The sequence below is a fragment of the Hyperolius riggenbachi genome, chromosome 1 (assembly GCF_040937935.1).
Source record: "Hyperolius riggenbachi isolate aHypRig1 chromosome 1, aHypRig1.pri, whole genome shotgun sequence".
Classification (NCBI taxonomy): domain Eukaryota; kingdom Metazoa; phylum Chordata; class Amphibia; order Anura; family Hyperoliidae; genus Hyperolius; species Hyperolius riggenbachi.
Window position 1 is genome coordinate 174,724,615 of NC_090646.1, and position 15,260 is coordinate 174,739,874.

At 47.5% G+C, this 15,260-nt stretch overlaps 1 protein-coding gene across 1 annotated transcript in view; it reads left to right on the plus strand.

Moving 5' to 3' along the window:
• Window positions 1-7,171: 7,171 nt before the first annotated feature.
• Window positions 7,172-15,260, plus strand: part of PPID (peptidylprolyl isomerase D) — a 28,027-nt gene continuing 19,938 nt past the window's right edge. Inside the window, exons 1-4 of the mRNA XM_068278861.1 lie at window positions 7,172-7,340; window positions 10,469-10,609; window positions 10,724-10,830; window positions 13,792-13,980. Coding sequence (XP_068134962.1) covers window positions 7,256-7,340; window positions 10,469-10,609; window positions 10,724-10,830; window positions 13,792-13,980 — 522 coding nt within the window. The 5' untranslated portion in view covers window positions 7,172-7,255. The remainder of the gene's footprint in view (window positions 7,341-10,468; window positions 10,610-10,723; window positions 10,831-13,791; window positions 13,981-15,260) is intronic.

Consider the following 15,260-nt stretch of genomic DNA (forward strand, 5'->3'; position numbering starts at 1 on the left):
GGTGGTCAGAGTACATGCTGGATGCAGCTCAGTGTAGAGGAGGTCGGAGTACATGCTGGATGCAGCTCAGTGTAGAGGAGGTCAGAGTGCATGCTGGGTGAAGCTCAGTGTAGAGGTGGTTAGAGTACATGCTGGATGCAGCTCAGTGTAGAGGAGGTCAGAGTACATGCTGGATGCAGCTCAGTGTAGAGGAGGTCAGAGTGCATGCTGGGTGAAGCTCAGTGTAGAAGTGGTCAGAGTGCATGCTGGATGCAGCTCAGTGTAGAGGAGGTCAGAGTACATCCTGGATGCAGCTCAGTGTAGAAGTGGTCAGAGTGCATGCTGGATGCAGCTCAGTGTAGAGGAGGTCAGAGTACATGCTGGATGCAGCTCAGTGTAGAGGAGGTCAGAGTGCATGCTGGGTGAAGCTCAGTGTAGAGGAGGTCAGAGTACATGCTGGATGCAGCTCAGTGTAGAGGTGGTCAGAGTGCATGCTGGAAGCAGCTCAGTGTAGAGGAGGTCAGAGTACATGCTGGGTGCAGCTCAGTGTAGAGGAGGTCAGAGTACATGCTGGATGCAGCTCAGTGTAGAGGTGGTCAGAGTACAAGCTGGATGCAGCTCAGTGTAGAGGAGGTCAGAGTACATGCTGGATGCAGCTCAGTGTAGAGGTGGTCAGAGTACATGCTGGATGCAGCTCAGTGTAGAGGTCAGAGTACATGCTGGATGCAGCTCAGTGTAGAGGTCAGAGTACATGCTGGATGCAGCTCAGTGTAGAGGAGGTCAGAGTACATGCTGGATGCAGCTCAGTGTAGAGGAGGTCAGAGTACATGCTGGATGCAGCTCAGTGTAGAGGTCAGAGTACATGCTGGATGCAGCTCAGTGTAGAGGAGGTCAGAGTACATGCTGGATGCAGCTCAGTGTAGAGGTGGTCAGAGTGCATGCTGGGTGCAGCTCAGTGTAGAGGTGGTCAGAGTACATGCTGGATGCAGCTCAGTGTAGAGGAGGTCGGAGTACATGCTGGATGCAGCTCAGTGTAGAGGAGGTCAGAGTGCATGCTGGGTGAAGCTCAGTGTAGAGGTGGTTAGAGTACATGCTGGATGCAGCTCAGTGTAGAGGAGGTCAGAGTACATGCTGGATGCAGCTCAGTGTAGAGGAGGTCAGAGTGCATGCTGGGTGAAGCTCAGTGTAGAGGAGGTCAGAGTACATGCTGGATGCAGCTCAGTGTAGAGGAGGTCAGAGTACATCCTGGATGCAGCTCAGTGTAGAAGTGGTCAGAGTGCATGCTGGATGCAGCTCAGTGTAGAGGAGGTCAGAGTACATGCTGGATGCAGCTCAGTGTAGAGGAGGTCAGAGTGCATGCTGGGTGAAGCTCAGTGTAGAGGAGGTCAGAGTACATGCTGGATGCAGCTCAGTGTAGAGGTGGTCAGAGTGCATGCTGGAAGCAGCTCAGTGTAGAGGAGGTCAGAGTACATGCTGGGTGCAGCTCAGTGTAGAGGAGGTCAGAGTACATGCTGGATGCAGCTCAGTGTAGAGGTGGTCAGAGTACAAGCTGGATGCAGCTCAGTGTAGAGGAGGTCAGAGTACATGCTGGATGCAGCTCAGTGTAGAGGTGGTCAGAGTACATGCTGGATGCAGCTCAGTGTAGAGGTCAGAGTACATGCTGGATGCAGCTCAGTGTAGAGGTCAGAGTACATGCTGGATGCAGCTCAGTGTAGAGGAGGTCAGAGTACATGCTGGATGCAGCTCAGTGTAGAGGAGGTCAGAGTACATGCTGGATGCAGCTCAGTGTAGAGGTCAGAGTACATGCTGGATGCAGCTCAGTGTAGAGGAGGTCAGAGTACATGCTGGATGCAGCTCAGTGTAGAGGTGGTCAGAGTGCATGCTGGGTGCAGCTCAGTGTAGAGGTGGTCAGAGTACATGCTGGATGCAGCTCAGTGTAGAGGAGGTCGGAGTACATGCTGGATGCAGCTCAGTGTAGAGGAGGTCAGAGTGCATGCTGGGTGAAGCTCAGTGTAGAGGTGGTTAGAGTACATGCTGGATGCAGCTCAGTGTAGAGGAGGTCAGAGTACATGCTGGATGCAGCTCAGTGTAGAGGAGGTCAGAGTGCATGCTGGGTGAAGCTCAGTGTAGAGGAGGTCAGAGTACATGCTGGATGCAGCTCAGTGTAGAGGAGGTCAGAGTACATGCTGGATGCAGCTCAGTGTAGAGGTCAGAGTACATGCTGGATGCAGCTCAGTGTAGAGGAGGTCAGAGTACATGCTGGATGCAGCTCAGTGTAGAGGTGGTCAGAGTACATGCTGGATGCAGCTCAGTGTAGAGGAGGTCAGAGTACATGCTGGATGCAGCTCAGTGTAGAGGTGGTCAGAGTACATGCTGGGTGCAGCTCAGTGTAGAGGTGGTCAGAGTACATGCTGGATGCAGCTCAGTGTATTGGAGGTCAGAGTACATGCAGGATGCAGCTCAGTGTAGAGGAGGTCAGATTAAAGGCCACTTCACGTGCGAGTCTAATTTTGTAGTTTACTTAACCACCCTGGCGGTATTGACGAGTTCAGCTCGTCCAGGAAAAACTTGCTGAAAGCGGTATTGACGAGCTGAGCTCGTCAATACCGCCAGGGAGATTTCTTGCTTCTCTTCCCCGCCGGCTGCACTTTTCCCTCATCAGAGGGATTCCCCAGGGTGGCTGGATGCCTGACAGCACGCTGTGGGTAGCGATCTGTGCTACCCACAGCATACAGAACTAGCATCCAGCCACCCTGGGAATCCCTGTGCAGCCGGCGGGGCAGAGAATGTGTGGGGCTGTGTAGGGATTCCCCTTCTTTGCTGGCGGGTGGCTGGTGCGGGGATCCTCTCTGTGCGGGGGGCCGGGGGGATCCCCGTACTGTGCATGCGGTGACCCTTTTGTGTGTGCGGGGGAGCGGGTATCCCCTTCTACGGGGCTGGTCTTGGCCGGTCGAGGACACCCCCTTCTGTGCGGGGGGGGGTGTCCCCTTCTATGCGGGCTGTGGGTGGCCTCTCCCTCCTCTTCCCCCATCCCTCCCTCTCTGTCCCCCCCCCCCCCCATCCCGTGTCTCCCCCGTCAGAAGCCCTGATCTACTCACCTGAGGGCTTTCTCCTGCGCCGGCCGTGATGGACACCCTCCTCCTTCATCGCCGAAGTCCCGGTCTGTGTAATTACAGTACGCGGCTTGGTGACGTCACCAAGCCGCGTACTGTAATTACAGAGAACACGAGACTTCGCGATGGAGGAGGAGGCGCGCCGCTTCCGCCGCAGGAGAAAGCCCTCAGGTGAGTAGATCAGGGCTTCTAACAGGGGGGAGACACGGGATGGGGGGACACGGGGGACAGAGAGGGAGGGATGGGGGAAGAGGAGGGAGAGGCCACCCACAGCCCGCATAGATGGGAACACCCACCTTCCTCCCACCACAGAAGGGGGTGTCCCCGGCCGACCACGGCTAGCCCCCATAGAAGGGGATACCCCCCCGCACACACAGAAGGGCCACCCGCATGCACAGTATGAGCAAACATGAGCAAACATCTTGCTCCCTATCTTGGTTAGATGCGCTGCCATTTTCACTTTTCTCTATGTATGCAATTGCTCCCTATATACCTGGCAAAACATCTGGCTAACTATTCCTGGCTAATACATCTGACTAACTATACCTGGCTGCACATCTGGCTAACTATACCTGGCTGCACATCTGGCTAACTACACCTGGCTGCACATCTGGCTAACTATACCTGGCTGCACATCTGGCTAATACATCTGAGTCTTATACTCACCATTGGAATGCTGATCCCTCGTCGCGTACCTCTGATAGCTTCCCCAGTGCCTTCTTTCATGTCCCTTGGCGGATTTTGCTTCTCCCTTGGCGATCACATGTCCCCCGTCGATCGGCGTTAATGGCACCAGTGTCACACAGCATCATCAAAATCTCACAGCAAACACTTTTTTTAAAATTGAATTCAATACAATAACCTGTATTGAATTCAATATAAAAAAAATGATTGCAAAAAAAAAATTGGTTGAAAATTATTGGAAATTAATTGAACCACTTTTTGCACGGAAATCCTGGGGAAATAGAACGCCAGGGTGGTTAATTAAATGCCCCTGTGGCTTGGGATATGTGGGCAAAACCACACAGCCACTGAGGGACAGAATTTCATCACATAAATCCACTATTAGAGGAGATAGTAGGGATCAATCTGTAGCATGTCACTTTAAGGGGTGCAGACATGGGGTCTCTCAGCTTAGGGTGCAGGTCATTGACCATGCACCTTTGCGCAGTATTTAGATGTGTTACTGTTTAATCCTGTGTATTTATATGTATTCTATTATTTACAGGTGACTGATGTGCATATATCTGGCGTAGGTGGCCCTTGGCTCTAATTCTCCCCATCCCTTAATGAATCGCTGGTCTGCTCGTGATGGGTGAGTGTGGGCTGGTCTCCCGTTCCTCTCTTCCCCATTAAAGTATAAATATTAACTGTATTATTTATTGTTTGGGTGAGGCGGCGATTTCCTCTCGTGTATCTGGCGTCCTGTTGCCAGGTTACGAGTAGGCAATGCTGTGATTGGTTGGACGCGGTACGCGTCACGTTGCCTCATACGTAATTTATGACGCATAGGCGCTAGGGGGAGGAAGGATCGGGTGACTGGCCGCGCTCGCGTTCTCGCGAGATAGACAGCGGATGGAGGTACGTTCCTAGGTAGAACGTAAGTGGGAGGCATACATAATGACGCTATGGGGAGGCGTAGACAGGTAAAAGTTTTTGCATATTAAGCCTGAAGTTCTCTATCAGGTCCGCCGGTGGTGTCACACGCCTGATTGGTTGCATGCTGGTCACCTGGTCTCTTTGTTTAGTATATAAGGAGTTGATATATGGGGCTTGTGTATTGATGACTGGCTACACAGCTTGAGAAAGGGCAGATAGCCAGAAACAGCGGAGCTGTCGCTGAGTGCCTACATACTATGGAATTTTATTGATTTCTAATAAAAGAGCTTTTACTGAAGACGGTGCTGACTCGTTGGAATATTGTCTGGGAGACACCTGAGGTGCACAGGTGACTGGAGTCTACAGCACGTCGGAACCTCTCTGGTCCTCCATTGGTGCTTGCCATACACTTCTTAGAGTACATGCTGGATGCAGCTCAGTGTAGAGGAGGTCAGAGTACATGCTGGATGCAGCTCAGTGTAGAGGAGGTCAGAGTACATGCTGGGTGCAGCTCAGTGTAGAGGAGGTCAGAGTACATGCTGGGTGCAGCTCAGTGTAGAGGAGGTCAGAGTACATGCTGGATGCAGCTCAGTGTAGAGGAGGTCAGAGTACAAGCTGGATGCAGCTCAGTGTAGAGGAGGTCAGAGTACATGCTGGATGCAGCTCAGTGTAGAGGTGGTCAAAGTACATGTGGATGCAGCTCTAGAGATAGGAAGTTCGGATCTTTTCAATGATTCGGATGATTCGAATCGGATCATTGAAAAGATCCGGATCTTTGATCCGAATCTCGGATCATTTTACTCGGGAAGCATTCGGGGGTGAAATGACTAGCAGGACAGGACTTTCCCTGCAGTGGACAGAGAAGGGGAGGGGGGTGGACACAGAGAAGGGGAGATGGTGGACTTAGACGGGCAGGGAGTGGACAGAGAAGGGAGGAGGGACGAGCAGAAAGCAGAAATGTTTGTTTGCACACAATACCCACATGCTACAATCATATGCTTTACATATATTTCACCTATATGTTCATCTGTATACTTTGAATGCAAACGTCGCACAGTGAAAGAAAGCATTCCCCAAAGCATTCCCAGAAGTAAAGTGCAGCTGTTTAGAGCAGTGCAGGAGGATCATATTGCCCTGCAATCACAGTGCCTGCCCTTTTAGCCCAGCACGCTGTCTACAAAGTTGTGCTTCTGAGCCAAAAGTTTCCAATTTGTTCACTGTGCACAACTACGGAACAGACAGCCTATAATGAGCAGCACATTATAGCCAGTATGTGTGCTCTACACATATCTGGCAGTGGCACCGATGTCCCCTCTCTCTCATCTACCTGTCCCTGCAAGGCTGGCTCCCCTCCAACAGAGCGATCCATCTCTGCTCTGCTTCCAGGACCCCGCTGCCCGCTGAGAGAGGGGGCGTGCCGCTCCCGCCCCCTTTGCGATCCAAATCACTAATTTTGATGATTCGGATGATTCGACTCACAAAAGAGATTCGGATCCGAATCGTTCATGATCCGGACAACACTATGCAGCTCAGTGTAGAGGAGGTCAGAGTACAAGCTCGATCAGGCTTTCTCAACCAGGGTTCCCTGGAACCCCAGGGTTCCTTGAGGACTCTGCAGGGGTTCCTTGGCATTTTCCCCCATCGTGGGGATGTATAATAGAGCACAGGGCTGGGCCGAGGCGAGAGAGGCTCCAGCCTCAGGGCACAGTGTACAACATACACAGCTATCATTCTCCTATTGTGTTTGAAGCAGAGAGAAATAAGAAAAGGGGATGCATGACAGTAACTGCAAGCAAGATAACTAGAGATTAGGGGTTGGGGGCCATGGGGCAACTCTTAGTCTAATAACAATCAGTCTGTGACGGCTGGGGTGGAAGGGATGGAGGGGCGCACTTTGGTCTCTCAGCCTTGGGTGCTATAGGACCTTGTCCCGGCTCTGATAGAGCACACTATAATAGGTGGTACTGTAACAAGTAGCACTAAATTGGGGGCTCAGGAGACAGTATAATGAGTGGCAGTATAATAGGTGGTAGTGAAATAAACAGCCACACATACTTTTAAAGATCATGCCTCCTGCAAAATAAATGCAGGGGTTCCTCAAGATCAAAAAATTCTTTGCAGGGGTTCCTTGAGATCCAAAAGTTATTTGCAGGGTTCCTCCAGAGTAAAAAGGTTGAGAAAGGCTGAGCTAGATGCAGCTCAGTGTAGAGGAGGTCAGAGTGTACATGCTGGATGCAGCTCAGTGTTGTCTGCTGGATGCAGTCCTGGTTATTAGGGAGCTCAGTGCAGGAGGCGGAATGTAGTCGGTGTAGAGAAAGAAAGTCGTGGTGTGAATGCTGGAAGCTGTGGGTAGAGGGAAGGTATAGGGCTGGACGACATGACAGACAATAGATGCGGAGCAGAAGACACGCTCTTCAGCCTCTGTCAGATGCAACTTCCCAGTATTGAGGAAAGTTGGGTGGGCGGGGCCTATGGAAGCGGAAGCCCCGCCCAGGCCGCAGCGGAAGTGTGCTCAGGTGCTGGAAGCCGGTGCTTAGATATTGTGCAGTGCACGCCGGAGAAATATGTCTAACCCGACCCCGAGTAACAGGCCGTCCAACCCCGACAATCCGCGGGTGTTCTTTGATATAGAAGTGGGAGGGGAGAAAGGTGAGTGGCCGAGTTTTGTGTGAGCCGTAATAGCGGCGGAGAGGTCACACACAGAACTCCCAGCATGCAGTGCGCAGCCTGGAGTACCATGCTCGGCTAGTGCTTCCCGTGTGTGGCTGGGATGATGATGAGGAGGAGGTGATGGATCCAGGGGTAGCCAGCATGCAGTGTGCGCCTGTTTCCTGCTCGGAGCTGTCCAGTCATCCTGACTACACGGGATCAGGCCGTGCATAGTCCTGCATCTTTTCTCCAGGCTATACTGTACACACTCCTAGGAGAACTTGTTCACAATGAGCTTGCTGGGCAATCTGTAACTGTAGCTATATTTTAGTGTTGCCATTAGTTTTACACACTGGCATCTTACCTTACTTTTCCTTAGATTGTAAGCTGGTCAGCCTACATGATTGTGATGTTCTGTGAGCTCACCCTTTTGTGCTACAAAATACATACAATGGTATTCACAAAATGCAGACAATGGTTTGATAGACAGTTACTACAGTAACAAATGCAACATGATGAATACATGTATAGCAACGTCCAAGACACAAAATTATGAGAAAGCCCTGCCCTTCCAAGTTTACAATTTAAAGCAGAACTGTAATTTCGCTGTAAACAAACAGTTTCACTTATCTGGGACTTCCCCCCCCCCCCCCCAAGCCCCCACCAGCTGTCCTGTGCCCTCGCCGGTCCTGCCCGTGCCTCTGTGTTACTGCCAACTTGTAAGTCGACGGCAACTGCGTCTGTGTGCGCCCTGGGCTACGCGAAGCTTTCGTCACGTTGAAGCCCGCAATAGCAGCCTGCTATTGGCGCAGGATGATATTGCTGGTTGGAATGCGGAGAAAGCTTCGCTTAGCCCGGGGCGTGCCGTTGACTTACAAGTCAGTGGTGAAGAAGCTTAGCCACGGCGAGAGAACGGAGGCTCGGGCAGGACAGGCGCCGGACAGTACGGCTGCTGGGGGCTTGGGGAAGCCCCAGGTAAGTGAATCTTTGTTTATAGTAAAATTACAGTTCCGTTTTAAAGAATTAAAATATTTTGTCACACACTTGGAACAAGCATGCAGCTGGTAGAGTTAAAGTACAACTGAAGCGAGAGGAATATGGAGGCTGCCATATTTATTTCCTTTTAAACAGTACCAGGTGCCTGGCTGTCCTACTGATCCTCTGCCTTTAGCCATATACCCTGAACAAGCATGCCGCAGATAAGGTGTTTCTGACATTGTCACATCTGACAAGATTAACTGCATGCTTGTTTCAGGTGTGTGATTGACACTTATGCAGCCAAATACAGTTGTGTTCAAAATTATTCAACCCCCACTGAAATAGTGTTTTGGCCAGTTTGACATTGATTTTGATCATTTCAGTCATAAGTCAAAAAGGCACTTGTAAGTCAGACAAATATAACATTTATAATGAAATAACCACAAATGTCTTTTCTGTGCTCACATCATTATCAGTTTTATTCAACCCCCAAGTGACATTCATTCTTAGTACAACATCCTTTTCCAGTTATAACAGCTTTTAAACGTGAAGCATAGCTTGACACAAGTGTCTTGCAGCGATCTACGGGTATCTTCGCCCATTCTTCATGGGCAAAAGCCTCCAGTTCAGTCACATTCTTAGGCTTGCGCGCTGCAACTGCTTTCTTTAAGTCCCACCAGAGGTTCTCAATCGGATTTAAGTCTGGTGAATGCGATGGCCACTCCAAAATGTTCCAGCCTTTAATCTGCAACCATGCTCTAGTGGACTTGGAGGTATGCTTGGGATCATTGTCCTGTTGAAAGGTCCAACGTCTCTCAAGCTTCAGGTTTGTGACGGACTGCATCACATTTTCATCCAATATCTCCTGGTACTAAAGACAATTCATGGTACCTTGCACACGCTGAAGCTTCCCTGTACCTGCAGAAGCAAAACAGCCCCAAAGCATGATTGACCCCCTGCCATGCTTCACAGTAGGCAAGGTGTTCTTTTCTTCATAGGCCTTGTTCTTCCTCCTCCAAACATAGCGTTGATCCATGGGCCCAAACAGTTCTAATTTTGTTTCATCAGTCCACAGAACACTATCCCAAAACGTTTGTGGTTTGTCCACATGACTTTTGACATACTGCAGTCAACTCTTCTTATTCTTTGGAGACAGCAAGGGGGTGCCTGGGAGTTTTGGCATGGAGGCCTTCTTTACGCAGTGTGCCCCTTATTGTCTGATCTGAAACTTCAGTACCCGCATCTGACAAATCTTTTTCCAGTTCCTCAGCAGTCACACGGGGACTTTTCTCCACTTTGCGCTTTAGGTAGCGCACAGCATTCAAAGTCAGCATATTTCTGCCACGACCAGGTAGCGTTTCAACAGTGCCCTTTGCCTTGAATGTGCGAATGGTGTCTCTTGGTATGTTTAACATCTTTGCAATATTCTTATTGCCTTTGCCCTTTCTGTGAAGAGAAATCGCCTCTTCTCTTGACTTCACCACCATGTTTGTAAACACACCAGTAAATGTCTAGAAGGAGCTGAGTATCACAGTCATTTTAAATCTGCCTATTATTATTATTATTATTTATTGTATTTATAAAGCGCCAACATATTACGCAGCGCTGGACAATAAATATATACAATGATACAAGGATGACATACATAGGGTTATACACATAGAACAAAGTTATACAAAGTTTACTGCACAAGTCGGTAATTTACCTTACTAATCGGTAATATTATTTTCTGTGCGGTAAGGTTTAATGAAATGTAATTATAGAAGTTGATTGGTAAAATAATCTGATTTCAGCAATACCGAATGTGGTAATGCTTAGTGAATAGAGCCCATTGTGATCTCCATACGTAATGATGCTGCATGGTAAATTCGGTCGAGAGCACATTACACATTGGGTGGGGGGTGTTCGCCGATATTCCCGATATCGCTCGCCATTACTGCTGTAAGTCGGCCCTACATCTTGCAGCATGTCCTAGTCGATTGGGCATGAACTTGGCGGCCACAGTCATTCGATTATAATAATCAAATCGGATGGTCGATCGGCCGCCAAGTCGCCTGATGTATGGCCACCGTAAAATGTTCTCTGACCTTTTATCATGCTTATCACCATGCAAAAATTCTGACTTAAGTTGTAATCTACTGTATTACCAGTTGGCCGTGTGGTGTTTGAATTATTTGCGGATGTGGTCCCTAAAACGGCTGAGAATTTCCGAGCACTGTGCACTGGGGAGAAAGGCATAGGAAACACAACGGGAAAACCTCTGCATTTTAAAGGATGTCCTTTCCACAGAAGTAAGTACCGGTAGTCATTCTAGCTTCTCAGACACTTACAGAATGCTTCACCACTAGGGGTCTTTTTCTCACAGGACCTGCATGATTTTTTTATTTCCTTTCAAACTTTTCTAGTTATTAAGAAGTTCATGATTCAGGGTGGAGACTTTTCAAACCAAAATGGAACTGGTGGTGAAAGTATATATGGGGAGAAGTTTGAAGATGAAAACTTCCATTATAAGGTATTTATAATCCTTCTTTTTTTTTTTTTTTTTTTTTTTTACCTTTAAAGAGAGTCTGAAGCGAGAATAAATCTCGCTTCAGACCTCATAGTTAGCAGGGGCATGTGTGCCCCTGCTAAAACACCGCTATCCCGCGGCTTAACGGGGGTCCCTGATCCCCCAAATCCCCTCGGTGCAGCGGGGGAGCGCTTCCTGTTTGGGGCAGGGCTAACCGCTGCAGCCCTGCCCCACGCGCGTCTGTCAGACGCGTATCTCTGCCTCTCCCCCGCCCCTCTCAGTCTTCCTTCACTGAGAGGGGCGGGGGAGAGGCGGCGATGCGCGTCTGATAGACGCGACTGGAGGCAGGGCTGCAGCCGTTAGCTCTGCCTCCAGGAAGAAGATAATTTACGACCAACTTGCGACCAAGTCTTGCAGGGGTGGGTTTGGGGGTGAAGGGACCCCCGTTTAGCCACGGGATAGCGGCGTTTTAGCAGGGGCACACATGAGATTTATTCTCGCTTCAGAGTCTCTTTAAAGTGGACCCAAATTAAAAATACAAGATTTCAGAAATAAAATCTATTTTCTAAATTATAATAATAGCAGCTTTTTTCAGCTGCATGTTGACAATATAAAGTATTTCACATTTATTGGAGAAACCCCTCCCTTCCTTTCATATTGCCGGGACAGAATCCGGCAGACTGGTGGAGTAGGAGGTGTCCAGCAAAGGAGGAATTGCTAATGGCTGCCACCTGTATACCCCTAGTTATGAAAAGAGAAGGGTGAAAAGCATGCACTGAAATTCTCATAGGCTTGAAGGAGTGTTTACTTTATCTTTGTAAGTGTCAGAGTGGTGCAACTAAATATTTTGAATTAAATAAGTTTGGTTTGGGTCCGCTTTAAAGGCTCATACACACATCAGACCATAGTCTTTGGAAAATGAAAGATCACAGACCAATTTTACCCCCTTCCATGTAGTATGAGAGCCATACCTACACAGTCTATTCTATGGAGCTGAACTCCCCCATCAGACAGAAATCTGTGCAAGATGCTGCACACAAAGATGCTGTAGACATTCAAAAGATCAGTATCTGCAAAAAATCTATTCCTGCAAAAAATCCGTTCCTGTAAAATGCATTCATAGTCTATGATATCTGCAGATCCTCATACACACCTTGTTAAACAGACATTCATCTGCAGATCAGATCCACCAGGATGGATTTTCAGATCTGCAGATGATTGTCTGATCTGCAGATGAATGTCAGTTAAATAAGATGTGTATGATGATCTGCAGATCTCATCGACTATGAATGCAATTTGCAGGAACGGATCTTTGGCAGGAACAGATCTTTTGCAGATACTGATCTTTTGTGTCTGTACAGCATCTGTGTGTGCAGCATCTTGCAAAGATTTTTTTCTGATGGGGAGTTCAGCTCCATAGAAAAGACTGTGAATGTATGGCTCTCATTCTACATGGAAGGGGGGTAAAGTTGGTCTGTGATCTTTCATTTTCAAAAGACTATGGTCTGATGTGTGTATGTGGCCCTAATGTAACATATATAATTAGGATAGAAATTTACAGTGTATTCATCAGTTTTCTGCCCAGCTACAATGTAGTACTGCGCACATAAAGTTTTTGTTTTTTCTTTATATTCAACATATCAGCTGTAGTATGCCTCATTTAGCGTGCCAAATACCATATCCTGTTATAGCCTCTCGGGGTGCATTCATGGTATGCAGATTGCGTTATAATGCAAGTTACAGCAGCATACAAGTGCTGCAGTAATACCACAATTGGCGCATTAACTTCATTGTGTTGGCTCCGTGGTGCATCTGGTTACGTAATCCCCGTGTATGGTTTAACCATTTAATAAAAATGCAACAGTATATCTACGCCCCCTGAGACTTTATCTTAGCTCCAGGGGCGCAGAGATACACGTACCCTGCTGCGATTGCTGCTGCCCAATGCTCCCACATGCATTTACGGCAGCGCCTGTTATTACACTGATCAGTGAATGGAAGCGCATGTTGCCATTCACTAATCAAAGTGGCTGTGATCAATGATCACCAGCATCAATGAGATGCCGGTGGTCATTAAAAGTAAAAACATGCACACATTATTCCCATGTACAGTTCACAGTACCAGGAATATAAATTGGGAGGACATCTAGAGGCCAAAATATAAAATTACACCTCATCCAAAAACACGAGTGAATTCTCCCATTCATTGGAATGGAATTGGCCTGAGCCTCAGGAGATGCAGTCATGTGGCCCTTTTCCAAGCTTCATAAAATGTGTCTTAAATTTGCATGCAAGTTGTAATTCTTAGCATTTGAATGACAAATTACTACCAATCGGAAAATATTTTTTTTTACTTTTTCGAACTGAAAACATATATAATTGTATTTTGTGTGTCCACGTTTAATAAAATTGGTCAACATTTTCCAGTACTCTCACTTCATAAAATCATCACATTTGATTACAATGTTTGCAATCAATTGACCGTTGGTTTGATGATTTTTTAATTTTTTTTTTTATTATTTTTTTTTGCATAGATGCGTTGATCGTGTCTTCCTGTGTGACTCTGTGTTGCCAGCATTAGGCTTCTTTCAAACTGCATCCCTTGCTTTCTGTTGCAGCAAACAATATAATCACATCGCAACACGGTGCAATTAGATTTGGTGCGTTCACATCTGTGAACCAGTGCGGTGCAGCAGTTTTGTTGGAATAACGCGCAGCATGCTGTGCGTTTGCAATGGCAGTGAAACATATGTAAATGTACTGTATGTTGCTTCGCACTCCTTTTTCATCACCGGTGCAATCCTATTGAAATGCACAATGTATGGTGTGAAAGTAGCCTTAGAGTCCTCTTTATTCCCCTGAAAGGCAATTAAAAGCAACAACAAAACTGAAAGCCTGGTTGTCATTGTGAGGGTAAACCAGGGTTGGGGTGGTTTGTATGGTGACTGTGTTTTATCTCTTCAGCATGATCGAGATGGCCTGCTCAGTATGGCGAATGCCGGACCAAACACAAACGGCTCGCAGTTCTTCATCACAACTGTTCCCACACCTCATCTGGATGGCAAGCATGTGGTATTCGGACAAGTGCTTAAAGGTTATGGCATTGTGAAATTGCTGGAGAACGTCGAAGTTCAGGAAGAAAAACCTAAAAAGGTAAGCTGCATGTCATATTTCCTTTTTTACATTTTATACTGTTAATATAACTAATTTGAAAATGTATTCTGACTATTGTAACTTCTGCAAATAGCTGGACATTTATTTCACTGAATGACATTCTTGCTTTTATCTTCTCATAGGCTTCATTGCACAGAATATGTTTACCAGTATTTAGAAAAAAATAAATCTGCCCCTAACTGATTCCCTGATCGATAATCTAATTTATGATTTTGTCCCCAAAGAAATGAGTCTCTCCTGGCTTTTTTTTTTTTTTTTTTTTTGCACAGCAGCCAGTCAATATGTCTAGACTTTTCCAACTCCATTGTGCCTCCCCCCCCCCCCCCCCCCCCCTGCAGATCCTCACTGTTGTCAGTTTTTTTTGAAAGATGTACTTTATCTGATAAATGATTGATGCTTTCCGCAAGTTACTGGTTTTGGTCATGAAGCTGGAGGAACAGTCATATGAACAGGGCTGCTGGCACAGAGCAACGCTTACACCTGATATACAGTCATATCAGTGGTGTAGCTAAGGAGCCATGGTCCCCAGTGCAAGTTTTGCATTGCCCTCCTGCACTGTATACATAACAAATGATACAGCGCACCAAAACCTGCCATGGACAACCAAAGTGTGCAAGCAGGGGATGGGGACAGCTTGTTAATTATTACTACTATTCAAAGCATCTATAGAAGTGATTATTACCAGCACAGGACCAATAAACAGCTAATACTGCGGTTGAGGGAGGGCCCTACGGGGCCTCTCTGGTCCAAGGGCCCCGGTGTGGTCGAGACCTTTGCAACCCCTATTGCTACGCCACTGAGTCATATGAATAAAGATCAAGGATGGATATTACAGCAGGTACACAAATTGTGCAAACAGTGGATAGTCACAAGTCCTGAAGGGAAGGGCGTTATGATTGCATGTGATTAGGGCAGAGTTTCAGACTGATTTAAAGCGCACTTCTGGTGATCACTGAAAACAGCTCCATCCTCTGAGGACGAAATATAAAGTGGTGTGACTCTGGAGCCCTGTATAGGCCAGACTCTGGCACATGGCTGCGTCCTTTCCTGTATTCCCAGTGCTGGGATACAGAAGGGCAGTGGCCCTGTTTCTCACAGGGGTGGGGCTACACTGTAGGGCTCCTGTGACATATATAATGCAGTTTGCCAGCCTGATATAACTTGTCCTCATTAGATCATTGACTTGTTTTTACTGGTCACAAGTTGTGTTTCAAAGTGGATATAAACTCAGAACTTCCTCTCTGCTCTAATAGATAGGC